Source organism: Balaenoptera ricei, chromosome 13 (assembly GCF_028023285.1).
Source record: "Balaenoptera ricei isolate mBalRic1 chromosome 13, mBalRic1.hap2, whole genome shotgun sequence".
Classification (NCBI taxonomy): domain Eukaryota; kingdom Metazoa; phylum Chordata; class Mammalia; order Artiodactyla; family Balaenopteridae; genus Balaenoptera; species Balaenoptera ricei.
In genome coordinates, this window is record NC_082651.1 from 102353783 (window position 1) to 102381212 (window position 27430).

Consider the following 27430-nt stretch of genomic DNA (forward strand, 5'->3'; position numbering starts at 1 on the left):
GGCGAATCCCAATAGAGGGGCATTCTACAAAATATTGAATACCTAACCCATGCTCTAGAGAATTGTCAAGATCATCAGATACAAGGAAGTGTGAGAAACTGTCACAGCCAAGAGGACCCAGAGACATGGCCACTAAATGTTATGTGGAATCCTGGATGGGATGCTGGAAGAGAAGTGGGACATGAGGTAAAAACTAAGGAAATCTGAATAAAGTATGGACTTTCATTCATGATAATTTATCAATATTGGTTCATTAATAGTTACAAATGTACCATACTCATATAATTTGTTAATAATAAAGGAAACTAGGGGCAGGATATATTGGAAAAAAAAATAGTATAGACAAAAAAGTGCAGAAATCCCTCTGTGAAAGCCCTGCTTATCGTTTAAAGAATCCACAGCGGTTCTTACAATGAAGTCCTTTAGCTGCATCATCGTTATCTGTTTGGTACGTTATTTTTACACTGAAACTGTCCTGCAAGGTGATATGTGGGAAATGCAGCTTGTGAGACGTACACACACAGCTCCCTTGCTTAAAGTCATGCACTCATGTCACATGGTGGCCCATTTGGGGTGAGGTAAGATGTCCTAAACGTGGGAGCGGGAGGACAGCCTTCGGGGCCGGCCTTCTTCCCTTCCCACCACAATCAGGAATCTTCAAGTCACTAATGGTGGCCTCTTTGAACTCCTTCTGAACTTCTAAGTACCTATAAATGGTCATTTTTATTTAAAAAAAGAATTTTCCATTGCCATTATGGATGACATTTCTGCACATTTTATCTACAGGTGGTTCCAGGGAACAGTCTAACTTGAGGACTCTGAGCTTTTCTGCACGACTGGACTTGCCAGGCCAGAACCTGACACGCTGTCCGCTCACAGCTCAGAGATGCCGCCTTGACTGACCGCTGAGCCCAGCAATGCCCAGGCTGGCTCAGCAGCCTCGGGATGCGTTTGGAGGGGCCCTGGGTCTCCCCGCCAGCGCCTGAAGGCTGGAGGGAACCCTGATCTCTAGGACTCAATCTTGGAAGACAGAAAATGTCTTTCCAGCATTTCAGTAATTAAAGAACAGTTTTACAGTTAAGCAAGTGTTACAGGAAACATGCTAACGTTTATGTTTTATTTTTATGACTGAAGGAGGTTAATGATAACCTTCCTTTGTAGCAAATTTGAATTATTTTAATTATTATTACACAGTGATAGTGGACAATTGACATAAATTGATAATAAATTGATAATTATTAAAACATGCAACAAATAACCCAACTAGCAGTTCCAGAGACTTTACGAGAAAAGGATGAGGCACTAGAGCAGATTCACCGGTTGGCATTTTCCTGGGCGGTCCTGTGGAATCATTCTTCACTCCTCCAGTCAGGCCAAAGCCAACTCTTCATTTCCCCTCCTATGAGAAAGTCAATTCCCTGTTTTTTCCTCAAAACGATCCTTTCTGTTCCTCCACCTCGGTCCCAGCTCAGCCCTGCAGCACCATCAAGTTTCAGCCTAACAAACGGGTGACGTAGGGGATGAGGCCCATCGTGAGGACCACCCCCCATCACCCTGATACAGAGACGTCAGTTTTCTGCTAGGCATGGGGACCATCAGAAGGTAAAAAGAAAATGTGGATGCACGTTGACATTTAGAGACAAGGCGGATGCCCCAAGTAATAAGTAAATGTGGAAAGAAGTTCCCTTTGTTTCCAGGTCCCAAACATCTGATGCCGTGCACATGGGCAGCGCCAGAGTCCGTGGCCCATGGAGGACATGCAGCCCGGAGGAGGGGCTGGTCCGTGGCCCCATCCACGTGTGGTCTGATGTCCACACTCTGTTTTCTAAGTCTTGTTACGTCCTCTCCCACTTCTGCTTAATTACAGCAGAGATGGGGCATTGGTTGGCCCTAAACCAGAGGGATCAATAAAAAATAGGTCAGTTTGGAAATGGGCAGAGATGTACTTCATTTCTATCATGGAAGTGCGGGGAGCACCGAGGATGGAGTTCTAGTTCATTCTGGGTTAATATTTTAAAAATAGTTTGGAAATTTAAAAATATTAGGTAATGATCTTCTTACTTACTTTGTAAGTGCAGAAAACGTTTCCAGGTCAAACGTATTTCTTCTCCCCTGTGATTTCAGATCTTCTCAGCTTAACTCATCTTTATCAACGTTGAAAAGGAGAACTGATGGTGAATGAATTCATGCTTGGAAATAACTGTTCAGCTCTTCTCTGCCAGGCACAGAGGTGGGGGGTTAAGAAATGTGACCTCACGTGTGCTTCTGAGGTGGACGCCATGCAGATGCCAAGCATCAAAATTTGGGCTGTTACCAAATTCGAGGGGCTTTTTTAAAGCATTTGGTTAGTAAGTAGCACTGCCACGTTGTGTATTTAGTTTTACCCACACGTCATACACAAATGGTCTGATCTAATGGTGTAATGTGGTATAGGAGTGCTAATTATCTTGTGAAAATAAGCGTGATAAATCGCAATCTAAATATTTTGGGGCCCCCAAATTTTTCCATAATGACTTACATGAAGGGCATATGGAGAATACCGCATTTTCATAATGTTCATAATTATTTCATATTCAGTAATTATTTAATTATTTTCATAATTATTTCATATCAATCTAGAAATACTGAAATCCTATTAGTACTGGACTTGCAAATGTCATCCTACATTAAAAGACTGAAGATGATACATCAAATGAAGTAAAATTATAACTATTTTATATATTTACAACCCACTGGTATACTCTTCACTGTTAGGTTGAGAAAGCTTTTTTTTTCAAAATTAATTCAAATATTGTAAGTTCTGAAAATAAAATTTCAAAAGGAATCCATGAAACAAGCCTCTAGAATAACTTTCTTTTTTTCTTTGTCATTTTTTGGTTTCATTTTCCATTACTGTCTACTGTTTATTGTGTAAATAAACGTGTAAGTATTAGGCCAGAACTTCTTGAAATAAAGAAGAAATCACAAGAAGAATGTGGAGTCAAGAGTTCACCTTCAAAGGGAAACAGGTCAGGAGAGGGTTCTGGCGTCTGAACCAGAGGGTCAGACGAGCAAAAAGAAGCCTTAATCGGACCTTTATAAAAACGTGACTGAACGAGAGTGGACCGGACGTGAGTGGGTGAGGGCTCCGCCGAGGGCGTCAGGAACGCAGAGCCTGCGGTGCCTGAAACCTGCGGCCGCGAGCGCCAGGCGTGGCTCAGCCCCGACGTGCCCGCCGGAACAGCCGCAGCTGCCCACGCCTCCCGCAAGCCCAGCGGCTGGAGAGGCCGCTCCGTCTCCAGCAGGGGCGCCGCGGGGCAGCGGCGGGTTGAGCAGAGCGAGGCGGTCAGGGCCACCGATAACCTATTTCAACTAGGAGAGCTCAGCTGAGTGACGCGGTCCGGTTACCAGGACATTTAACACGACGGCCCGGCTGGGCACAGCGGTAAGAAACACAGCGTACCTGCTTCAAGTCTTATTCGATGCGCGTGAGGGCGAAGTGGGGAAACGCGCGGGATTCAGGGCTGGGAAGAGTCTCCCAAGGGCCCCGGGCCTGGACCTGCCTGCCCGCTGCCGGGAAACAGCGGGACACGCAGAGGGCGAGGCCCTACAGGGAGAAAGACCCGGGGCAGCCAGGGAGGCAGGGAAGCTCAGTGGGCAGGTAGGAGAGAGGGAGCGGGCGTCACGGGCCACCCGGGGGCTTCCCAGAACCCCCAGCGGCTTCAGAGGAGCCACAGCGACCCGTGCAGACCTAACCCGGCTGCAGGCCTGCGGGACGTGCGCCTTTAGGGAAGCGGCTTCCCGTCCTCGGCGCCGTGCCGGCGGGGTCTTCTGCTGGCGCCTTGGGGACATCAGCGTTCTGGGCCTCGGGGTCCCCTGAAGGGAGAGTGCCAGGTGCTCGCTTCCGACCTCTCACAATCACTCACACCCCCTCCCCGGCCTGGCCTGGCGCCGACAGAGTGAGACCGCACAGCGGGGACCCCGCGGGAGACACGGTGACCCCGGCCGGCTCGCTGGGTGCCGGGTGTTATGCAAACCGTGACCAAAGAACCAGAGCTGCCGGCCGGGAACAACGTGCCCACGGAAAAGCTGACAAGGAGTGGCGGCTTTGCTCCTGGTCTGAGCAGGCGAGGCCCTGGCTGCCGGCCCGCACGGAGCCCGGAGCAGCCAGCGAATGGGCACCGGCTTCAGAAACGCACTCTGAAGGCGAACTCTGGAAAGCCTCGGTTTACATGTCCTGACACACAGGATTCCTTGAACCACAAAGCAAGAAACAGACGTTATAAATCAGGGTTGCTGGTTAACAGCTGTGTTCAGGGCTTCTCCCTTCTCTGGGGGAGGTGCCCTGTCACTTCCCTGTCTCCGAGGACACGTGGAAGGAGGTCGTGCATGTCTGGCTAAAGGCCAAACAGCATGAACGGCGAGTCATGGAGCCCGAGCTGGTGGGAACCGTGGGTGGACCAGGCACGTGGGAGGATGCCCGCACGGGGTCGGGAGCCTTGGTCCCCTCTGTGACCTGGATGTCGGACGGCAGACAGGAGAGCCTTCTCAACTCCAGTTTTATGCAAGCAGACCTCTCGTCATTATAAACAGTCTGTGGACCCCTACTGGGGAAACATGGTAACCATCTTCCTGGGAGGAAGGAAAGTGACAAGGGCACAGTGGGTTTCCGGTGCAGAGTTCTGTGAAGGGTGTGGACTCCTACCCAGGACGGGGCTCCCTACTCGCTCTGCGGGACCACCCCATGCACTGCGATGTTTGACCTCTTCGCTTCACCCCTCCCCGCTAGATGCTGGTAGCAACTCCCTTCCAAGCCGTGACATATCGGTGTCCCTGGCAGGTCTCACTCCTCTTCCCATCACACACGGTGCTCTCCCCTCACCTCCGTTCCTAATTAGCAGACAGTGGATTTTAAAAAATATTGAAGGACAAAATGCTGGCTTCATGTTTGCAACAAAATTCTCAGCACTTGTGTGGGTGGGTGAACACCCAGACCCCTTCGAGAAGCTGACGGGAGTGGGTCTCGTTTCCCATCCCTCACGCTGGTTGTTTAATGTCCAGTGAAACTGAAATCCCGTCACATCTCACAGGTGTGGAATCAGCACCTGGTCAGCTCCACCAGGTGTGGGGCGTCGACCCCCCAACCAAACTGCCCAGATGTTAGGTCTGGCAGGGGTGAGGGGTCTCCCCAAAGCGCTCAGTCGGTGCGGAGGGTCCTCCCCCTGAGCGGGACAACCCTGCCGACCTCCCCCTCCCCACCCCAGACCCTGGGGCACCTGCCCACGGGCACCACGTGGTGTGGTGTCAGCCCTGCCTGGCTCTGGGGCTTGTGAGATCTGAGCTTTCAGAGAGAAGGTCCACCACAAAGGACAACTTGCACAGGACACAAGACTGTCGGGGCTGGTGATGGCTGAGATGCACGCAGGCGTTAATGGCCCTGAAATGTAACGAAACGCACCGCTGATGGGCGCCTACCCCCAGATGCTTGGCCCTTACCTTTGTTTTGCTGTCAAAGCAGGTGAATCCCAGAGCGAAATCCACTGTGAAGCACAGAGTGTCTCCTTGCCAACTGCACATGTACGTTTTGGACTAGAAAAAAGCATTAATTGTGAGAAAACATTCTTTAATAATGAGGTTTAACATTAATCAGGTAGTTACAATACTTCCCCCCAGTCAAAACCTATTTTTTTTAATAGTGTTAACGTGTAAACCACCTGGAGGGGACCTGGAGGCCCGAGGTCACACGAAACCTGGGACACGGCTCACACGGGCAGCGCCCCTAGCTTTTGGTCTGTCAGCAAATTGTAGAAGTTGGACCATCTGCACGGGCGTCACTCTAACTAGAAATAAACCAGCAGAGCACACAGAGCTCCATTCGCCGAAGCCTCTTTGAAACACATCCCAGATCAGTAAATCCCTGTTGTGACTCATTCCAGAAGGACCATCCCTGTTACACAAATGGGGGGTATTGTTTTGCTCCTACAAATTGCCTCGGGACAGGCCAGGCTGGAAGTGTGTGCAGGAGAACCTAGACCCGGCTGTTCTTGGGAAACCGTCCAAGGAGGAGTTTGATGTAAAACGAGAACAAAGGACAGAAAAACGGCAGCAGCGACATCACCAAAACCCAAACCAAGGACCGAGGACCCCTCACAGGTGGCAGATTGCTGTGAGGGGCCAGCATTCCCCGCTCTGGGGCTGGTTCAGGTAGGTCAGCCTCAGCTGTCACGTGAACTTCTGTGGGCCCAAACCAAACTCCACGGGCCACCTGGTTTCCAGGGACCAGCGCTGTGAGGACGCGGGCACACGCAGGCACATACACACATGTGCACACACATGCACACGCACGTGCAAACAGGCCGCGGGCGCACGTCCACACTTCCAGCCATGTCGGGCAAAAGCACAGAAACGCAGAGGCCTGTCCTCTACTGTCTGGGCACCACTCTTAATATCAGGTGTGACTGCAGGAAGGTGAGCCCTGAGGTCCCAGGAGCACAGTAGTTACAACCCTGAGGTTAACCTGCAGGTAAAACGCTCCACTCAGCGGGAACCTCGCCATCGGTCTGGACAGGAAAACGCGGCAGTGCCCCGTCACCTGAACCCGCAGGCTTGTGGCTTGCTGACTCGGGGAGTGTCAGTCACTGTGACTTTTCAGCCCTGCCCTTGGCCTCCTCTGTGGGGACTCCGATGACACGGGGGCTTCATCCCCCGTCCCTCCCTTTACTCCCTGAGCCTCGCCTCCAGTGATCCAGCTTTTCGTCCTGAAGCTTCCCTGTGTCTGCTCTGTACCTCGCTGCCTTGATCTCTCTGCTGAGACCTTCCAGTCTCCATCTGTTCACTGTGTTGGCTCTTGTTTTGGAAGCACGGTTATCAGGGCTGCTGGAAAGCACCCGTGGATGCTTCTAATCTCCCATGGTCTTCACGTTGGCTTCTGTGGTCGTCTTCGTTCATTCCGGATCCTCCAGGTTCTTGGCAGAAGCAGTGACTGTCGATCGACACCTGGCTGTTTCTGAATTTCGAGACCCTTCACCTGTTCTAAACCCTCTGTTGCACCCGACTTTCTCTGACGCACCTTCCTCCGGGGAGGGGCCGCCCTGTAGCCGGGTTCCCCGCTCGGCCTCTGGAGACGCAGGGCTCCCTCTCCTGCCGGGCAGCGATGGGCATCGGCCACGTGGTCGCCACGGACAGCCCGGGGCCGTGCCTGACTCGGCCCCCCAACAGCACTGGCAGGTCTGGGGGCCTCGCCAGCCCGGCGCATGGGGTCAGGTGAGGATGGGGTCACACTGGAGGAGGGAGGCCCCGACCCAAGCTGACCGGGGTCCTCGCAGGACGGCGGCGGCAGAGCGAGTGCCGGGGGCCACCCAGCATCGCCGAGCCCTACGCGTTCCCGTGAAGATGCGCGCTCACGTGACCTCAGCGCCGCACGCCGTCCAGGACGCGGGGACTGATGTCCCAGCAGCCCGGCCCCTCCCCACAGGCACACGCGGCGGGAAGGCGGCAGGAGAAGGTCATGCCCTGCAACGGTGGGACCCGGGTTCCTGTTCATGAAGGTGGATCAGAACAAGCCACCCCCCTCAGGGGAGGCACGGAGGGAGAAGCTAGAGGCGGCTTTGATTCCCCGGAGCTGCCGCTTGAGGCTCCGCGCTGGGCAGGGACCCGGGGCTGGTGCCACGCGAGGGCTGCGTCTCGGGAGCCCCGGGAGGGCCGTGTCCTGCCCCGCGTCTGGGGCGAGTGTCCATCGCCTTGTGTGCCCTGCACCTGGGCTCGGAGCGGGAAGGCCGGGGCACGTCCCCTTCACTGCCGCCCCCGTGAGCTCAGCCCTCTCCGGACGTGAGGCTCTGTTACCAGCGACACTCTCCGAAGACCGTGCTTTTCCGAGAAACGTGATCTGTCTGCAGACCCCGGGCCGGGCAGGTGTGCGTCCTGCCGCACCTTCCCTCCGAGCGGGGCTCCCACGCCGGGAGGGCGTCCAGGGAGGGCGCTTCGGGCGGGTCGGTGGGTGTCTGAACAGCGCAGGGGGTTCAGGAACCAGGGGCCGCCCCGGAAGACGGGCAGGTGGTCCGTGCGGGTGGGCTGCTTGCACTTCGTCCCCTAAACAAAGGGGTGACCGTGGCCCCAGCACGCTCGGGTTCTGTGAAGGTCAGGTGATCAGTACCTGCGTAGCTCACAGCAGTGCTTGGTAAGCGTGAGCACCAGACGGGTGAGCGAAGGCTTCTGTGGGCGCTACTCTGCCAAATTCTAAGCTGGGTGAACAGACCCTAACGCAGGGGTGGGTGACGGCAGGCACCACCAGGCTCACTCGGGAGAAGCTGAAGGTGAGCTCTCCACCCCCGGCAGGGGACCGTGCCGTCTGCAAGTTCTACTTCCGGAGACGTTTCCTCCTGTCATGGCACTTCGGGGGTACGTTTTCCATGTCCTTATATAAGGCCTTTGGGGAAAGTTAAAACTAAGGAATATTTGAGGCAGGAAGATGGGTAACTTATTGAAGAGGACATTTCCTTTTAAAAGAGTCTCTCTCCCCATATAAGTCTCTGCACCCTTTGGGGAAATGATGCTGGGAAGTTGATGTTATCCGGGTAAACGGGGAGTGGAATCCTTGGTGCCCAGGTGCTGTGCTGGCCCAGGACACATTGACCTGCTGTGTGTGGCGTCCATCCCTCTGATGCCTGGGCCGTTAATCGGAAAGGAGCCTGGGCCAGACCCACCTGCTGATCTTGGCGAGTCTCCAGGGAGGCTGGAGCTCACCTGGGGACGGGGAAGGTGGCCGCAGCCTCTTTGGGAGTGCGTTCGACCACAAGAGCACTGGCGCTGGTGAGTGCCATTGTGGAGTCTTCCCTGTAGCCTATTGGTGCCAGGACCCAGCTCCACCCACCAGCCAGTCGGCACCAGTCCTGGGACCCTCCAGGCTGAGCAGCCAATCCTGTGGGGACCCAGGCCCACCCACCAGAAAGCCAGCACCAGCACTGGGTCCCGCCAAGGGACCTGGCACCACAAGCAGGCCTGGACCAGCCCTGGGCACCCGCAGGCCCTACACCTAGTTGCATGGGGACACAGACCCACCATCGGCCTCCAGCAACGTCCGCACGAGGCAGGGCGTGGCAGCCAACCAGGCCGGGGACCAGCCCAGCCTGTGACTGTGCCCACAGCAGTCAGCCAACCACCCCACACACGGAGGCACCACTAGAGCACACAGCTCTGATGACCAGAGCGGAGTGTGCTGCTAGAACCCTCAGGATGTCTCCTACATGAGGCCACGTCTCCAAGACTGGGAAAAGTCACTGACCTACCTAATACACACAAGTAAACACAGAGAAGCAGGCACAATGAGGCAACGAAGCAAGATGTTCCAAATGAAGGAATAAGATAAACCCAAGAATTAGAACTAAGCAAAGTGGAGATAAGCAATCTTCCTGATAAAGAGTTCAAGGTAATGATCATAAAGCTGCTGAGAGAACTCGGGAGGAGAACGGACACAGTGAGGAGTTTGACAAAGAGTTAGAAAATATGCACAGAAGAGCCAAACAGAGCTGAAGAACACAAAACAAATAAAAATACACTAGAAGGAATCAACAGTAGACTAAATGATACAGAGGAACAGACCAGTGAACTGCAAGACAGAACAGTGGAAATCACCCAAGCTGAACAGAAAAAAGAACTTTAAAAAATGAGGACAGTTTAAGAGACCTCTGGGACAACACCAAGTGTATTAACATTCACAGGGTAAGGGTCTCAGGGGGAGAAGAGAGAGAGAGAAGAGGGCTCAGAACATAACTGGAGAAATAGTAGCTGAAAACTTCCCTAACCTGGGAAAGGAAACAGACATCCCAAGTCCAGGAAGCACAGAGTCTCAAACAGGATCAACCCAAAGAGGGCCACCACCAAACACACTGTAATTAAAATGGCAAAAATTAAAGTTAGGGAATATTAAAAGCAGTGAGAGAAAAGCAACAAATAACATAGAAGAGAATCCCCAGAAGACTATCAGCTGATTTCTCAGCAGAAACTCTGCAGGCCAGAAGGTAGTGGCATGATATATTTAAAGTGATGAAAGGGAAAAACACCTATGACCAAGAACATTCTACCCAGCAAGGCACTCGTTCAGCTTTGATGGAGAAATCAAAAGCTTTACAGACAAGCAAAAAGTAAAAGGGTTCGGCACCACCAAACCACTTAACAAGAAATGTTAAAGGGACTTCACTAAGTGGAGAAGAAAAGACCACAACCAGAAACATGAAAATTATGAAAGGAAAAATCTCCCTGGTAAAGGCAAACATACAGTAAAGATAGTAGATCAACTATTATAAAGCTAGTAGGAAGATTTTTAAAAGGTAGTAAAATCATCTATATCAACAGTAAGTACTTAAGGGATACACAAAACAGAAGAATGTAAAATATGATGTCAAAAACATTAAACATAGCAGGATGGAGTAAAAATGCAGGGTTGATAGAATGCGTTCAACTTAAGAGATCATCAATTTAAAATAACACACACACTCACACACACTCACCCTCACACACATACACATGCTCTCTCACACTGACACACACACTCACACTCTCTCACAACACACACTACACAACACACGCTCACACACACACATATGCACACAGTCTCTCACACAACACACTCACACACAACACACACACACACTCACCCTCACACATACACACTCTGTCACACTCACACACACACACTCTCACAATACACACTACACAACACACACACACTCTCACACCACACAACACACAGACACTACACAACACATGCTCACACACACATATGCACACACACATACACACACACACAGTCTCTCACACAACACACACACACAACACACACTCACACACTACACAACACACACACTCACACAGTCACACACTCATACAGACACTACACAACACACACATACACACTCTCACACACAGACTCACACACTCACACACACAAACTCTCACAGACACACACACACTCGCATGCACACACATATATATGTTGATATATACATAAACTTCATGGTAACCAAAACCCAAAATCTTCAGAAACACACACAAAAAAGAGAAGGCAATCAAAACATAACACTAAAGATAAGTCATCATACCACAAACGAAGAGAACAAAAGGAGAAAGGAACGAAAGAGAACTACAAAAACAACCAGAAAAATAATTAACAAAATGGCAGTAAGTACATACCCATCAATAATTACTTTAAATGTAAATGGAATAAATGTTCTAATCTAAAGACACAGAGCGGCTGAATGGATACAAAAACAAGACGCATGTACATGCTGCCTACAAGAGACTCACTTCTGATCTAAGGACACACACAGATTGAAAGTGAGGGGATGGAAAAAGATATTCCATGCAAATGTAAATGAAAAGAAAGCTGTGGTAGCAATACTCATATCAGACAAAATAGACTTTAAAATAAGACAGTTATAAGAGACAAAGATGGACACTACATAATGATCAAGGGATCAATCCAAGAAGATATAACAATTGTAAATATTTAGGCACCCAACATAGGAGCACCTCGATATATAAGGCAAATGTTAACAGACATAAAGGGAGAAATTGACAGCAACACAATAATAGTGGGGGACTTTTCACACCCCACTTACATCAATGGACAGATCATCCAGACAGAAAAACAAGAAGAAAATACTGGCCTTAAGTGACACATTACCAGATCGATCTATCTATCTATCTATCTATCTATCTATCTATCTATCTATATGCCATCTATCATCTATCTATGTATCGAGGGGGAGAGAGAGAGGGAGAGAGAGAGAGAGAGAGAATTGGGGATAACAAAGCAGCTTAGGCAATAGCAGCAGATGATGGATACTGCCTGAAGGACACGGGAACACAGGTTATTCACACAGCTGAGTTGAGGCCGAGAGATCAGTGACAGAGCAGTTCTGGGAGGGGAGGGACTCAGAGACACAAGTATAGGTGTGGATGCCAAGGACAGGGTATATCCCAATGCTAGTGCATATATATATATATATAAACATCTCACAGTGAATGTTTAGTAAGTGTTGAGTTGTGTGACTCACAAATAAAGCTGAATGTTTCCATCGAAAACAGAAATGTTTATTTTGTAAGACAATGTATGGATGCAGTACTTGGAACTGGTGATTTTGTTGACAGTGCCTTTAATGTTCTACTTGTTTTCTGAAAACTTACCTCTACGTGAAATCTTAAAAGGTAAACCCAAGTTAGTCTTGTCTTACTCAAGATTACATGGAGTTCTTTTTTTAGGGATACAAACATAACCTTTAAAAGAAAGTGGTTTGGAGTCTTATGCCAGAAGGAAGTAGATGTCAAGAAACGTACCCTATTTTTAGATTGTTTTATACGTTTTGGGGAGGCAGCTGATCTGTGATATCATATGTTGGAGACTCTGGGTTTACAGTGAAAAACTAGGACAGGATCCCCCCATTATTGAGCTTGGATTCCAGATAAATGCTTGGAATCGTGATTCTCCGCCACATTTTCAGGTCACGTCGGTGTTCCCTTGCTGTCCTCATCCATCAGAACCAAAATGGTTACAGCCTGGAAAGAGGAAGGTTTAAAATGTGAACAATTAATAAAAGCTAATTTGGCTGTGCTCTTCCATGATGGGAATGTTAATTGGAAGACTAGATTGACCCCGAAATAAATTCAGGAGCAGAAATAGAAACGTTACAAGCAGCGCTCTGAGTTCCCATTTAATTAAATTAAGCTGTGATGGTTTTTAGAGAAATGAGTTGCTGAGCTGTAACCTAATCCATACTCCAGCATCTTCCTGGGAAAGACTCAGAAGAGCTCATTTGGACCAAGAACAGCACTAAATAGCACCTCTCACAATTACACAGATGTCGGCGATTCACTCTGGAGACTTTCAAATATTTACCATGGCGATTACTCAATTTAGAGTTTTCAAACAAAATTTCCAAGGAGAGCACAGCTCCAGGAGTCTAGATATGTTTTCTCATCAGCGGCTCTGTCTGTATTCAAACAGCTGGAGAAGGAACACGGGCTCTTTAACTGTTTAATCCCCAAGCGGTATGGACGCGGCAGCCCACTTGCATCCCTAGACGTTGCTCGGCGGCTATCTGTTCCACACGGGTGCAACCCGAGGGTGACCAGTGTCCCTGTGGCCTGGGGGTCACGCTACATCCAGAAGGAAAGCATGGAAAAATAGGGTGTGGGCGGAGGACGGGCCGCAGATGCAGAAGGAGCCGCGTGGGTGCTGCCGTGTGGGAGGGTCGGGGTGCAACGTGGGGTGCTCAGTGAGCCCCGAGGATCAAGGCCAGCAGTCCGCCAGGGCCCAGACAGTTTCGCGGGCCCGAGTGGCAGGCCTGGACCTGCCTGCAGTGTTGTCGCCGGCTGCACAGACGCACGGCTGCAGGAACACGAGGACGCACGGTCCCTGCCACTGACAGGTTAGGTTAGGATCCGGGGGTGGACAGGAGACACACAGGAGCCTGGGACGGTCTCCCTGCTGCGCGCTGGTGCGTACGGCCAAAGGACAGCAGGCGGCACCCCCGGGCCCGAGTGGAGGCCCGGGGGGCTCAGGCAGACAGGAGGGCAGGGTGGTAGAGCCCGGACCCGCAGCCCGAGCTCGAGTGCTCGGGAGGACCTGGATTCAGGGCGTCAGCGCGGGGAGGGCACAGGCCGTCTGCCGTCCTCCTGGCCGCGGCGGGGCTCGGGGGCATCTGCAGGCCTGGAGGACGGGCTGCCTTCCCCGGGCTCAGAGGACCTGAAACCCCAGCCCCGGCGCTCCTTTCAGCTCAGCCGCAGACCTACGACGGCCACGTCTGCCTTAACGTCTGCATTTCGAGCATCTTGATTATATTTTAAACATAACTTGGAAAGTGGAGGTGCAAGTTCTCTGTGGTAAAGGGATGAGCAAAGGGGGCTCAACTCACTTTAATGAACAAAAGTAGAGGCGACACCAGGAAACGCAGGGGTGCTCTGCTGACGGGGTCGGCTGTGAGGGCGAAAACCACTCCAGGAGCAGGAGCTAAAGACACCGGGCTGGAAAGACGTTCGAGAGGGCTGTGCGGTAAAGCCAGGGAGAGCCACAGTGACTTACGCGTGACGAGATTTTGCAGATACACAAGCTGGATTCTCTTGTTTGGTAGAATTTGGGAGGATTGTAATTTTAAAGCCAACTACACAGATGCCACTTAGCCCAGCTTGAAGCCTGGCTTCCTCCACATACTGGCCGTCATTTTGACTTCAAAAGCACGCAGTTGCACTTTCTTATATCCACAGTGTTTCCAACTGAAAGAGTTGTCAGTTCATGAGCAATAAATGAATAACAGATTCCCTGGGAAGATGTTCACAACATCAGAGAGAACTACAACTGAGCAAGGGTATCTCGGGGCCTCAGGAGGAACCAGGCTTGGTTTCCGTGAACGTCTGCGTGGGACCCACCGTGTGGACCACGGATTTCAGAGAACATCACACAGCTGAAGGGAGGCTCCCTTCTCCCCCGCTAGCACTGAGCATCAGGGGACTCGGTACATTTTTACATCCTGAACAAGAGATAAATGATGACACAGAATCCTTTCACATTCAAAGCAGTGCTGATAAATGAAGGAGCTGCTCCCAAGCCCTCACCCAGAGCGACTGACGCCAGGCCAGGAAGGAGAAGGAACCCAGAACTTCCGGGTGGAGTTAAACCCACCCCACGACGCTGCATCTGTTTTCTCACTTCCAGCCGTGCGAACTCCCCCGTGAAGGGCAGCTGCTACTCCCAACAACGCGGATTATGACGCACACTACCTCAGCCGCTGAGTCCTTACACACCCCGACCTGGGAGAGATTTATTTGCTGTCCCGAAAAGGGAGAAGCGACCCAGACACATGAGCTGTTTTATGTTCCTGCTGGATCATTAAGTTTGAGAGTAAGGGCCATTAAAGTGCCTTAAAATATGACAAAGGTCCGGGTGAATTCACAGCAAACACGGCTGGTGAGCAAACACCAGGGACCTGACCACACCGTTGGCTGAGGGCACTTCCTTTACGCGGCGTTGGAGGCCGTTTCCTCACATTGAAGAGAAAGACTGACGTAAACGAGATGAAAGCTCTGCCTCACTTCTCCCTAAATTCACCCATTTCATCTACTGGGCACACTTGACGTAGGGACCCAGACGAGAAACGCTCAACTCCTGACGACTCCTGTTTTCTGGAATACTCGCTACAGCTGCTCTAACTTATGTCTCAGGTACCCGAGCAGGTTCTATCAGAGACGAGCGAGTCGCTCACCCCCGTCCTCTGCACGTCCAGGAAGGTGGCCCTCTGGAAGGACAGCTCCCACACAGCCAGCTCGCTCCCCAGCTCCACGCTGAACACGTGGCTCCTGCCGTGGCCGACGAGGACGCTGAAGCAGAAGGGCCTGTGGTCCCCGCGGTTGGGGTCCTGGAGACCCAGACAGAGGCTGGCTTGGGCCCAGCAGTCATCCGGAAGCCAGAACTGAAACAGAGAGGGGGGCACGCAGGTTAGAGGGGACGGCCCCCAGGTGACCGGTCCACGGAGGGCGCCCGGGACAGAGGGGCCTCTTCCAGGCTGGGGGCTGGGGCCACACTCCACCAGGCGACCTCCCGGGCACGCGCCTGGGTTCAGGAGCAGCGTCCCCTGACGTCGCTGCCGTGGAAACGGGCCCATAAGTTAATATCTGGGAGTCAGTTACATCCAACCGCCAATGCTCTGCAAGCATCTTGCACCTAAAATATCAGTGGCCACAACTTCTGTTTCTATGTTTAGCTTTAAAGATAAAGAAAAAAGTCACGAGATGTTTATGCTTAAGTTGAGCACAAAATCAGCAAACACTGAAGACAGCGAGACCACACAACTCTGCCCCCTCTGCCGGGGTCCCCGAAGGGTGACCCGCTCCTCGGCCATGTGCGGAGCGTCTGGGGTCCCCCAGGGACACTGGGCCACCGAGACCTCACTACGTGAACCCAGAGGTCCTGGCCACACAGAAGACGAGTTTTAGAAATAGTTTCAAAAGCAAAGGTTGAAACAAGAAAGAAGAGCCGTTGTTCAGTTCCTGGTTAAACATTTAAGCAGAAGACGTGAATCAGCCTCGGCGCGTCCGTGGATCACAGACGTACCAGGTGGACGCCCTGGCAGCTCTGAACCTCGGGGCGGGGGGTCTCCGCCACCGCCTCGCCTGAGTCATGGACGCGCCCAGCTAAGGAGCAGCTGCGTCAGGCTTCACGCGGGGACCAGGAGAGGTGGAGCCCGGGGCCTCCAACGAGTCAGCGCCTCAGGCCGGAGCCTGCTGGTACCTCCCTCTGTGTCTCTCTGTCTCCCCGTGTGCGTGTGTCTCTGCCTCTGTGTCTCTGTCCCCTGGGGATTCACGTCCGTCTTCGTCTCCCGCTCACCCACCCGCTGCACAGACACCCTGAAGAGTCCGCGCCTGCCCTGCACTAGGGTGGCCTCTGCCCGCACGGCCTCCCCGGGGAAGGGGACGCAGGTGGACATCCTGCCAGGGCTGATGAGACGTGGCGTGAGCCACAGCCCGGTGGCAGCAGGAACAGAGGCTGCCCACGGGCCGGGCCTTCACGACCCGACTCCGAGCTATCCGGATCCACGCGGGCTGTCCCGCCAAGCCGCACCCACCACTCACACTGGTGGCCAGAGCTCATTCCCTGAATCCCCGTGACCCACCCTGTGGGCTGGTCTGGTTTTATGTGGAATGCGCTTCTGCCTTCTGGGCCCAGGCTCGTGAGTGCAGTGGCTGCTGACGGGGGTGGGGATGGGCGCACGGCTCCGGGTGCCCTCTGCCTTCTCAGGGCCTCGCGGCGGCTCTGCAGGCCCCGATCCGCGCTGTCCCCGCTTCCGCCGCCCAGGGACCTGTCCTCACGCGTCACTTAGACACTTGCTGCCTTGTGGCATGCGACGTGAGGGTGCGTGTGCGTGCGTGTGCATGCGTGTGTGCGCACGGGTGTGGTGTGTGCCTGGTGCACCTGTCCTGATCCTAAATGAACGCGGTACAGAGACTGCACCTGGATTTTGGAGCCCCCAGGTCCTTGGCCTCAGACTGGCGTGCACAGAAACTCCTCAGGAAAGAGGGCAACAGGTCCTAAGCCAAGAAGAGCAGGATGCGAGTCAGCTGGCCTGACTTCCCAGAAACTCCGTCCGTAACTACTGACCTTGAGTGTCAGGACTGACCACCAAAGAAGGACTCTGAGCAAGTGTTTGTGCAGGTGGCACCGTCGACGGCCCGGCTATGTTCTTTCCTGTACTGGTGTACGTGGGGGGCTGTGCGCTGCTATAGGAGAAAAACAGGCTTTGGGGTCAGACAGACAACACTTGGGACCTTCTTGGCCAATTAATAGCTGTTGACCTTGAGCTTTTCACTTCTAAGCCTAAATATCCATAAAATGGGGTGTAAGAGAAAGGTTGTCATGGGTTTAAAGGACAGCACGGATGAAGCGTGTGGCACCTGCATCCTCGCCCATGTGGCTCGTTTTCTGTTTACATAGAGCCCACCGTCCACAGGCAGTGCTGAGTCGTGGCGTAGACTTAACTTTCACGTCTAACGTATAGCGAACTGTCTCCCGACAAAGTCAGCGACTACACAATCCAGCATCAAGTTTCCAGCTGCCCACTCCTGATGTGGCCCCCCTGCCTCAGACTGTGAGAAGATAGAAACCATCCTGGGTTCACTTTTCAGAAAACAAAATGCAAAGACTATATTAGAAAATTACCTGGATTTTTTCCTGCTTCTATTTATTTATTTGAGACGATTATAGCAACAATACAGGGAATTTAAAAGACAGATCATTCTATTATGATCTATCTTTTGTCATCTAATTTGTTTTTATATTTCCTGCATGCAATGTCTCTTTGTACACATAATTCTATAAATGTGTAATGTGATTTTAATGGAGCACTTGAAATATACGACCCTATTAGGTCTTTAGTTCTCAGTGGTCGTCTGACAACTCTCCCAATGTTCACTACTTAAGAATATCATTAAATATTTCCATGCGCACAGCTATTTGACTCTTGCAAATTCCTTGTTTTGAGTCAGTTCTGAGGAGTGAGCGCGTTTGATCGAGCAGTGAAGTGTTTGTGAGCCTTCATTTGAATGGACAAACCTCAGCTCTATGTGCAAGAACAAATAGAAGAGTTAAAAAGAACCTTTGAACCACCTGAGAAATCCCAAGAAAGGACACTGAAGGATTTCATAGATGTGATTACTTTCCGCACCTCAAACTGTTGAGCCTCACAAAAATAATGTGCTATAAATGCTGCGACGTGAGTGAAATCACTGAGCCCTACACAGCTCATTTCCCTAGATACTTTCTGTAGCTTCTTTTGGAAACAGTAACTCAGTTCTTATGCGCTGCAATGTGTCGTTAAGACTGAAAAATCGGGAGCGATTACAAAATTAAAGGTCCCTGAGCTGCTGTGGAGACAGCAAGTGACTGAGGCACCCCCCAAATCGCTTCCCGCAGCCTGACCAGCTGCAAAGGCCCCTCCCTGACTCTGTGCCCCCGCCTGCCATCCTCGGAGCATTTACGGTAGAAAACTCATCCTTCTAAACCCTCTCTCTGCCCCTTGGAAGTGTAGATCTTTTTAAAGCCTCCGCGGGTTCTACAGGGCGAGCCTGGGTGCCATCCACACCCCTGGAGCGCGAATGCCCAGGAATGGGGCCCGTCCTCCTGTCTCTGCGGGCGGGAGCCTCCCTCCGCGGGACCCAGGCCAGGCTGCACAGCTACTTCCCTCCACGAAGATGGGAGAGAGGTTCCTCTTCCTTTGGGTGGGGCCCACCTGGGCCACACTCGCCCCTCACCCAGCTCGGGGACCCCCGCCCTTTGTTTCAGTGGAGTTGAGGTCAGTCTCTGCCCCCAGTGACGTCTTCCTTGTCTGTTTAACTTCGATGGGTACAGGTTTTCTCTGACTGGACTTGAGGAGGATTGTATTCTCCTTATTCACAAGGCTGCACTTGAGAGGCGGCTGGAGAACAGGTCACAGGAGGACACTCCAGAGAGCTGCCTGCGAGGCCAGTGCTTCTGACAGGTGAGGCAGAACAGGATTTAGAGAGGTGGCATTTCAGGTCAAAGGACGTGCACTGTTTACATTTTGATAGACCTTTCCTCACATTGTCACCAACCTTTTCACCTTTGACAGTCTAATTGGCAAACATTATTTCACGGTTTCCACTTGCATTTCTTTTTTTTTTTTCATTTAAAAAAATTTTATTTTATATTGGAGTATAGCTGATTAACAATGTGTTAGTTTCAGGTGTACAGCACAGAGATTCAGTTATACATATACATGTAACTATTCTTTTTCAAATTATTTTCCCATTTAGGTGGTTACAGAGTCTTGAGCAGAGTTCCCTGTGCTGTACAGTAGGTCCTTGTTGGTTATCAAAAAGTAAACAGTCCACATCCTTTGACCTAGAAATTCCACCTCTCTAAATTTTTCCTGGTGATACACTTGCACCTGTGTGAAATGATTTATTACATTGTTTGTAATTGCAAAAAAATGGGAACAAATTAAATATACCTTGATAAGGGCTTGGTAAAATAAAATATGATACATTCATGGAATTGAACACTAGGTAGTGGTTTTAAAGTGGGATCATCTCTTTGTGTATATTGAAGAAAGATCCACAAGATAAACTGTAGAGCAAAAAGTGATGTGTGGAATAGTGTGTATGCTTCCATTTGCAGAGGGAAAATAGAATAGTGTACATATAAAAAAAAAATAGAATCGGATTTAGCTGAGCTTCAGGCCAAGGGAACCTGGACCCCACCTGCCTCCAGTGAGGCTTCTGGAACTTACTCCCCCCTCTGTGCTTCTGGGTCTCGGCTGTCAGATGGAGATGACAAGGATTAACTCCTCAGTTGGGGACAGGATTAACTCAGGATGTAAATGGAGCACTTAGCAGGGCTCCAGGAGGCTCACTCAGCAAAGGTAAGATATTATTATCAAGATCCTTTGCCAAACATATGAGTAAATTTGGTTCCACTGAAAAATGCAAACGGAATATTCTTACGTTGAGAGTGAATATTTATGCAGGAGGCGCCTCACTGCTGAGCAGTGTTTTTATTATTCACTACGTGGAGGCCGTTTATGATTTAAGTCACGATTGCAATCAAGTCTGATTGATTCCATTTTCTCATCTCTTTCATGGTGAGGGTGGAATACAGACATAATTTTAAGAACTGGAAAAAGGAAGTTTTGGAGAGGAGAAAGCGTCATAGAAAAACACCACCACAACTACAAAATTTGATTTCTGGACTAAATATTAATGACTATACTTTGAAATGGTGATTATGAAAACAAATCATTAAAAAAATTCTATACTAAAGTGCTAGTTCTTACAATAATCATACATTTATTTCAATTTTTGATAACGGAAGTAAATATCACAGGTAATTTAAAACTCATACGTGCAAAATGACCAACATCAACAATCAAAGGCACCTGAGAAAAGGGGAGATTTTTGTAAGATCACTGTTTAAAGACTCCCAACAAGACACAGAATTCAATCTCCTTTTTAAAAATGTTGAATGCTATACATTTATTATGATTATTATTTACCCTGCATTGAGTTTAATACTTTTGCTGTAGCCATCCTCCTGGCTAACTTCATGATTTCAGTTCCTTCATAGCATGTTTATTGATTAAAATTTTTTTTCAATTTTTCTGAAAAGATATGCTGGATAAAAACAGAAGAGGCTGGATAGTTTATTAATGAAGCACACATATAAAATATGATGGTCCTATGAAGACATCCCAATACCAAATGAACATCTCAGATGTCTGGAAAGCCATATAAACAACTTGAAAATATAAAAAGGCCAGAATGAAATAATGAGGCACCTACATAAAAAATAGAAAAAGGACTTAAAAGTTCCTCTATGATATTCTTTTGTGGAATTTTGATGAATGATTGTGGGATGAAGCTAGATGTTCATGTTATTTTACTATTTCAACAGACAGTGGGAAACAAATATTTCTCTCACTCTTTAAGCCCAAAGGGTCATCTTGTTAATATGAAAGCATCTAATGTGCAAAGGAAACTTACCTTGTGAACTTTCAATAGTACCTCACAGAGGTTATAGGTTTTTTCCGCTCGGACCCAGTCTAATGTGCTCACCTGCAAGAAATATAAAAGAGACACATAAATCCTACGTGTTCTCACCCAAAATAAGGGGAACTGTGTGAGGTGATGGAGGTGTTAACTAACTTGATTGTGGGAACCACTTAACAATGTACATGGATATCAAATCATCACACAGTACACTGTAAATATATTCCATTTTTGTCAATCGTACCTCAATGAAACTGGGAAAAAATTTAAAGTATACATGCAAAGACACATGCTATTTTTAGTATGAGAATTTAAATATTTACAACAATGGAGCTAGTCAATGTGTCTTTACCTTCATTAAATTCTAAACCAGGAGCAGGACAGTTGAAAAACTAAACTATATGCCATGGCAGGTTTTGCTGAATAATCGCATGTCCCCGCTGTTGGCGTGAAGTATGAAGATGTTTAGATACATTATTATTATTTTTTTTTGATACATTATTGATACAAGAACCCAGTAACGGTGGAACTTATCTATTACACACAATTGGGCATAATTTTAGGAATTCATTTTGGGTGCCTTTTACATTAACTTAAGGACCGATTTTAGGTTAAATTTAGAGACTGCTCACCCATTCTGCTACGCTCCTAACTTCCGTTAAGCAGCTCCTATCTGTGTGTCTGCATGGCCATCTGTGGTTTGAGCTGTCCCCTTCCATTTAGTTCTCCTTGCTGATGGTCACTTTCCTTTCCCCCCTGGAAGACCCCCTCTCCACGCCCGGCTCCCGTGCTCCTGGTGGGTGACTGCTCAGCCCAGGGTGGAGGTGCCCTCGGACGTGAGTCGGTCCGTGCGTCTCACCCTCTGGGCCACGGTGACTGTTTCAAGGAGAATGTGCCACAGTCAGAGACACAGCTGACACTGAGAAGATGCTAGGACTTCTGGGATGGACCGCTTCTTCCACGGACTTGAAGCGAAACGCTTCCACCCTGAGAGCCGTTGGAAGCTGCGTGGGGACCATGTGGCCGTCAGTCACTACGATGTACCCGCACTGGTCATCAGCCGTGACACACACACACCCACTAAGGCAGGATGGTGAGAACAGGGAAGATGGGGGGCCTGAACTCTCTACCTGCCACTCACTTTCCTGTAAACCTAAAAAACAAAGTTTATTAATTCATTTTCAAAAGCAGGTCTTTCTCTTCATTGCCTTCTGCCTTGACAATTTTCTATTTTATCTGACCACATCTGATTTGAAATAGAGCAGAGAGTGTAGATTCTCAGATGTAGTATCTTGGCATATTTTAATATTATTGTGGAACACTTGTGTAGCCCCAGAACTGACACAGAGTAATATTCTATATTAGATACATAATTGTCTAATATGCCTTCAGTCTACAAATCTTCACTTAAATTACTTCTTTCCAGGTAAATATTTTTTTAAATGATAGAATATACTTCCCTAACTGACATCCTTAAAATCACTTCTAATATTTCTTGCATATTCATAGGTAACTGCTATATAATTTATATGTTAATGCTATAAGATGCTATAAAATTGGTTTTATAAGTATTATTTAACACATTTTAATGGTGTCTGAAAACATGAGTAGCTGAAACATTATTTCTCAGATTCCAATTTGCAAATCAGAAATAACGATTCACGCTAAGGAAGGAGAGCTGAGTGCATGAGAAAGGCCAGAGAATCCTGGTTTAATGCAGCTTTTCCAGCATGCATCAGCACACAGGAGAGACCTGGGGTCACCACTCCCCACCGCCGACTGTTTACTCTTCGTAGGTAACTCAGCCCCAGAAAACCCACCACCTTCCCCCGCCCCACGCTGCTCCTTTCCTGTCTTCCAGACCTTCTCCCTTCTTTTTCCTCGTTGCCTTCAACATCTCCCTTTCCCTCATCTTGAAGGAGCTTAGAAACCATCCTTGAAGACAGGACTTTCTCTTTAATTTTTCCTAATTTATTTGCCACAGAATCTCTGGGCCTTTTAAAAGTTCATTTAGATATTCTGACACAATGTGTTGGCCACAAGGCTCCATGAGTGTGGTCGGGCTTTCTTGGCAAAGGCTGCTGGCCCGGGGACGGAGGAGGAGTGAGGGACCCAGGCCGGGGGGTCTGAGAGCAAATCAGCAAGGGCACTTGTAGATTCACTCCCCTGGAGGCACTTACTTGTTCTCATTCCAAAGAGAAATGGACCAGAGGCCCGCCTCCCACGCCCTCCCAAGAGAGCTGTTTACTTTACCTGAGCTCAGAGAGGCTTAAGGACTCCGAGCCCCTCCCGTGTGGCCCAAACCTCTGTGCACACAGAGCCCACCAGCCTCACTCGCCCGCCCATGAGGCCCCATCGGAGGGAAAATGCTGTGACTAATTAACAGTCCGCCTCACAGCCATGACCTCACATTTCATGTCAGCATAAAGGAGATCAGTAAACATATGGATTAAAAACTTAACATACGGTTGTTTCCGATTTGGGCAATTTGCCTCCAGCGTGAGGATACAAAAATCCAAGGGCAGACAAAAACATGTGCAAATATTTAGGTGTAAATTCACCCGCCATATTTTGTGTATTGCCTTTACAATGAGAAGTTGCTGAACATTAAGAGTAAAATTTCTTCTGTTAAATTCAAATGCGCTGGAGTTTCAGACACACTTATGAATACATAAATTAAGTCCCTCAGTGCTCCGTTTCATCCTGTGAGGTATTCAGCTAGCATTTACCACCCCCATCCTTAAACTGAGGAAACTGCTGAATAGAGGGTGAATTAGTGCCTGTGGTCCCACAGCCAGGAAACAGAAAGATTCTGTTTACAGCCCAAAGCTTCCAATCATTCACTTAAAACTTTTTCTACTTAGGCTCTTTTTCCTAACATTTTGCAGAGCAAATATTTCCATTGTCTTATAAAATCTTTCAGCCCCCATTTTCAAGTATGCTTTTGTTATTTTGGATAGTATAGGAACATGATTTAAATCAGCATAATGCCGTTATGTAGAGGTAATTTTGATTTTTTTTTTTTTTTCTATTTAAAAAGTTACAGTATTTCTGGTTCTGCATGTAAGGAGCTTGAACATCACCACTCCTAAATAACAATCAGCCTGAAACGGAATGGATGGAAAAATCAACAACTCTTGTTGGATCCATAACAGAGGGGAGGACACAGGGCCAACCATGGCCCCCAAGCACATATACATTGACAGCAAGTGGATGGAGAAAGTATTCCATGTTAACACTAATCAGAGGAAAGTAGAGGAGCTATTACTTTCCTACAGAGCACACTTTACAATAAGGAATGTGATCAGGGATAAAAAGTATATTACATAAAGATGAACGGTCAATTCTCAAAGGAGACATAACAATACTTAACATGTGTGCACCTAACAACAGAGCATCAGACCATGTGAGGCAAATACTCACAACCTCCAGCCATGAGAATGGAACTCGAAGCTAAGACCCACTAAGACCAGGAACGAGGAAGGATGCCCACTTTTCACCATCTAACTGGAAGTCCTTGCTGTGCTATATGGCAAGAACCACAAGTAAAAGGTGTACAGATTGGGAAAGAAGACATAAAACTGTCTTTGATTGCAGATCTTCTCTGTAGAAAACCTGAAGGAGTTGACCAAATGAAACAAACCAAAAACCTCCTGGAAATAATAAGCAATTATAGCAAGGTTGCAGAATATAAGGTTTACATACAAAAGTCAATCACATTCTTGTATGCAAACAATGAACAATCAGAATTTGAAATTAAATATATATTACCAGGGTTTCCCTGGTGGCGCAGTGGTTGAGAATCTGCCTGCCAATGCAGGGGACACGGGTTCGAGCCCTGGTCTGGGAAGATCCCACATGCCGCGGAGCAACTAGGCCTGTGAGCCACAGCTGCTGAGCCTGCGCGTCTGGAACCTGTGCTCCGCAACAAGAGAGGTCGCGATAGTGAGAGGCCCGCGCACCGCGATGAAGAGTGGCCCCCACTCGCCACAACTAGAGAGAGCCCTCGCACAGAAACGAAGACCCAACACAGCCAAAAATAAATAAATAAATTAAAAAAAAAAACCATATTGCCATTTATATTAATATCCCCAAAATGAAATACTTAGTTATAAGTCTAACAAAAACATACGGATGTATATGAGGAAAACCACAAAACTTCTTTGATTAACAAAATCAAAGAAGTAAACAAATGGAGGGATATTCCACGTTCATGGACAGGAAAACTCAACATTGCCAAGATGTCAGTTCTTCCCAACTTGATTTACAGATGCAACACAATCCCAATCAAATTCCCAGGAAGTTATTTTGTGGATACTGACAAGCTGATTCTAAAGGTTATACGGAGGCAAAAGACCCCAAATAGGCAACACATTTGAAGGAGAAGAGCAAAGTCAGAGGCCAGAGACCACCTAACTATAAGATTTACTATAAAGACAGTGCGGTATTGGTGAAAGAAAAGACAAATAGATCCATGGAACAGAATGGAGAGCCCAGAAACAGATGAATAGACTCATCTGATCTTTGCTCAAGGAACAAAGGCAAAACAAGGGAGCAAAGACAGTCTTTCTAACATATGGTGCTGGGACAACTGGATATACAAATACAGAAAATGAATCTAGACATACATCATACACCCTTCACCAAAAGTAACTCAAAATTGATCACAGACTTAACTGTAAAATACAAAACTATAAAAAACTCCTAGAAGATAACCCAGGAGAAAACCTAGATGATCTTGGGTGTGGTGATGCCTTTTTAGATACAACACCAAAGGCACCACTCATGAAATAATAATAGAAAAGCTGGACATCATTAAAATTAAAAACTTATGCTTTGCAAAAGACAAAGTTAAGAGAATAAAACAAGGCATAGACTGGGAGAAAAAACTCACAAAAGACACATCTGATAAAGGACTGTTAACCAAAATATACAAAGTACTCTTAAAACTCAGCACTAAGAAAACAACCTGAGTAAAAATGGACCAAAGACCTTCACAGATCCCTCACCAAAGGAGACAGACAGATGGTCAATAATCACATGAAAATGTGCTCCATGTCATATGTTGTCAGGGAAATGAAAATTAAAACAACACTGGGAGACCACCACACACCTATTAAAATGACTAAAATCCAACACCGACAGCACCAAATGCTGGCAGGGATGTAGAGCAACAGGAACTCTCGGTCATGGCTGGTGGGGATGCAAACTTGTGCAGCCACTTCGGAAGACAGTTTCTCACAAAACTAAACATATTCTTCCCATATGATCCAGCAATCACACTCCTTGGTATTTACCCAAAGGTGATTAAAATTTATGTCCAAACAAAATCCTGAACATGGATGTTTATAGCAGCTTTATTCATACTTGCCCAAACCTGGAAGCAACCAAGATGTCCCTCAGTAGGTGAATGGATAAATAAACTATGGTCCATCAGAGAATGGAATATTTTTTCAGAGCTAAAAAGAAATGAGCTCTCAAGTCATGAAAAGACATGGTGGAAACTTAAATGCATATTATTAAGTGAAGGAAGTCAGTCTGAAAAGGCTACATTCTGTATGACTCCATCTGACATTCTGGAAAAGGCAAAACTCTGCAGACAGTAAAAAGATTAGTGGTTGTTAGTGTTGGTAGGTAGGGAGGTACAAATAGGTGGATCGAAGAGGATGTTTAGGGCAGTGAAACTACTCTCTAAACCACAGTGGTGGACACACGTCATTGCACATTTGTCCAAACCCATAGAATGTGCAATATCAAGAGTAGTTGTAATGGAAACTGTGGACTTGGGTGATAAGAGGTGTCCATGTAGGTTCATCCTTGGTAAAACACGTACCATCTGGGGGGATGTTAATGATGGGGAGGGCTACGGATGTGTAGGGCCTGGGAGTAGAGGGAAATCTCCGTGCCTTCCCCTCTATTTTACTGTAATCCTACAACTGCTCTACAAATAAAATCTTTGAAAAAAAGTTACCCAGGCTGTTTCATGTCTTTATATGTTGTGTTTAATACACAGCCTTTTCATCTCAAAGCAAATTACAAGGTGAATTATTGTCATGTGGTTACCTTGGGTACGTGCTAAACTACATACTATGGCATCACACACACACACACACACACACACACCCCAAAAAGAGCCATGAGAATCCTGCCTTCATGCTCTGACTTTGGAAATTTTTGTGGTTCGTACCTTTCTGATCTCTACCCAACTCTTGTATGTACTAACACTGTGTACTCAAACGTTCTCAAAATATTTGACTTTAATAGGAAAATATTTACATACTTGTTTTCTTTATTTAATTAAAATAGAAATGGAACCGCTACCATTTTTACCTTAAATGATATGAATGAACTCTTGGAAATCTTTCCAAAAGTCTGGGAGATGGAGTGTCAACGTCACACTGTC

At 48.2% G+C, this 27430-nt stretch overlaps 1 protein-coding gene across 17 annotated transcripts in view; it reads right to left on the reverse strand.

The window, feature by feature from the left end:
* Positions 1-27430, reverse strand: part of SNTG2 (syntrophin gamma 2) — a 214388-nt gene that overhangs the window by 21446 nt on the left and 165512 nt on the right. For 8 of the 17 annotated variants that reach the window (XR_009506382.1, XM_059942328.1, XM_059942323.1 and 5 more), the window contains 3 exons: positions 21022-21093; positions 15234-15440; positions 5476-5568 (listed from right to left, as the gene is read on the reverse strand). Coding sequence is in view for 10 of the 17 variants with exons in the window: in XM_059942328.1 (XP_059798311.1) it covers positions 5476-5568; positions 15234-15440; positions 21022-21093 (372 nt within the window). In the remaining 7 variants the exon portion in view is untranslated. Of the gene's footprint in view, positions 1-1100; positions 1891-2065; positions 2216-2903; positions 4612-5475; positions 5569-12312; positions 12532-13889; positions 14020-15233; positions 15441-21021; positions 21094-27430 lie in introns of those variants that run through there. The other 9 variants (XR_009506384.1, XR_009506385.1, XR_009506383.1 and 6 more) reach the window with 9 other exon arrangements.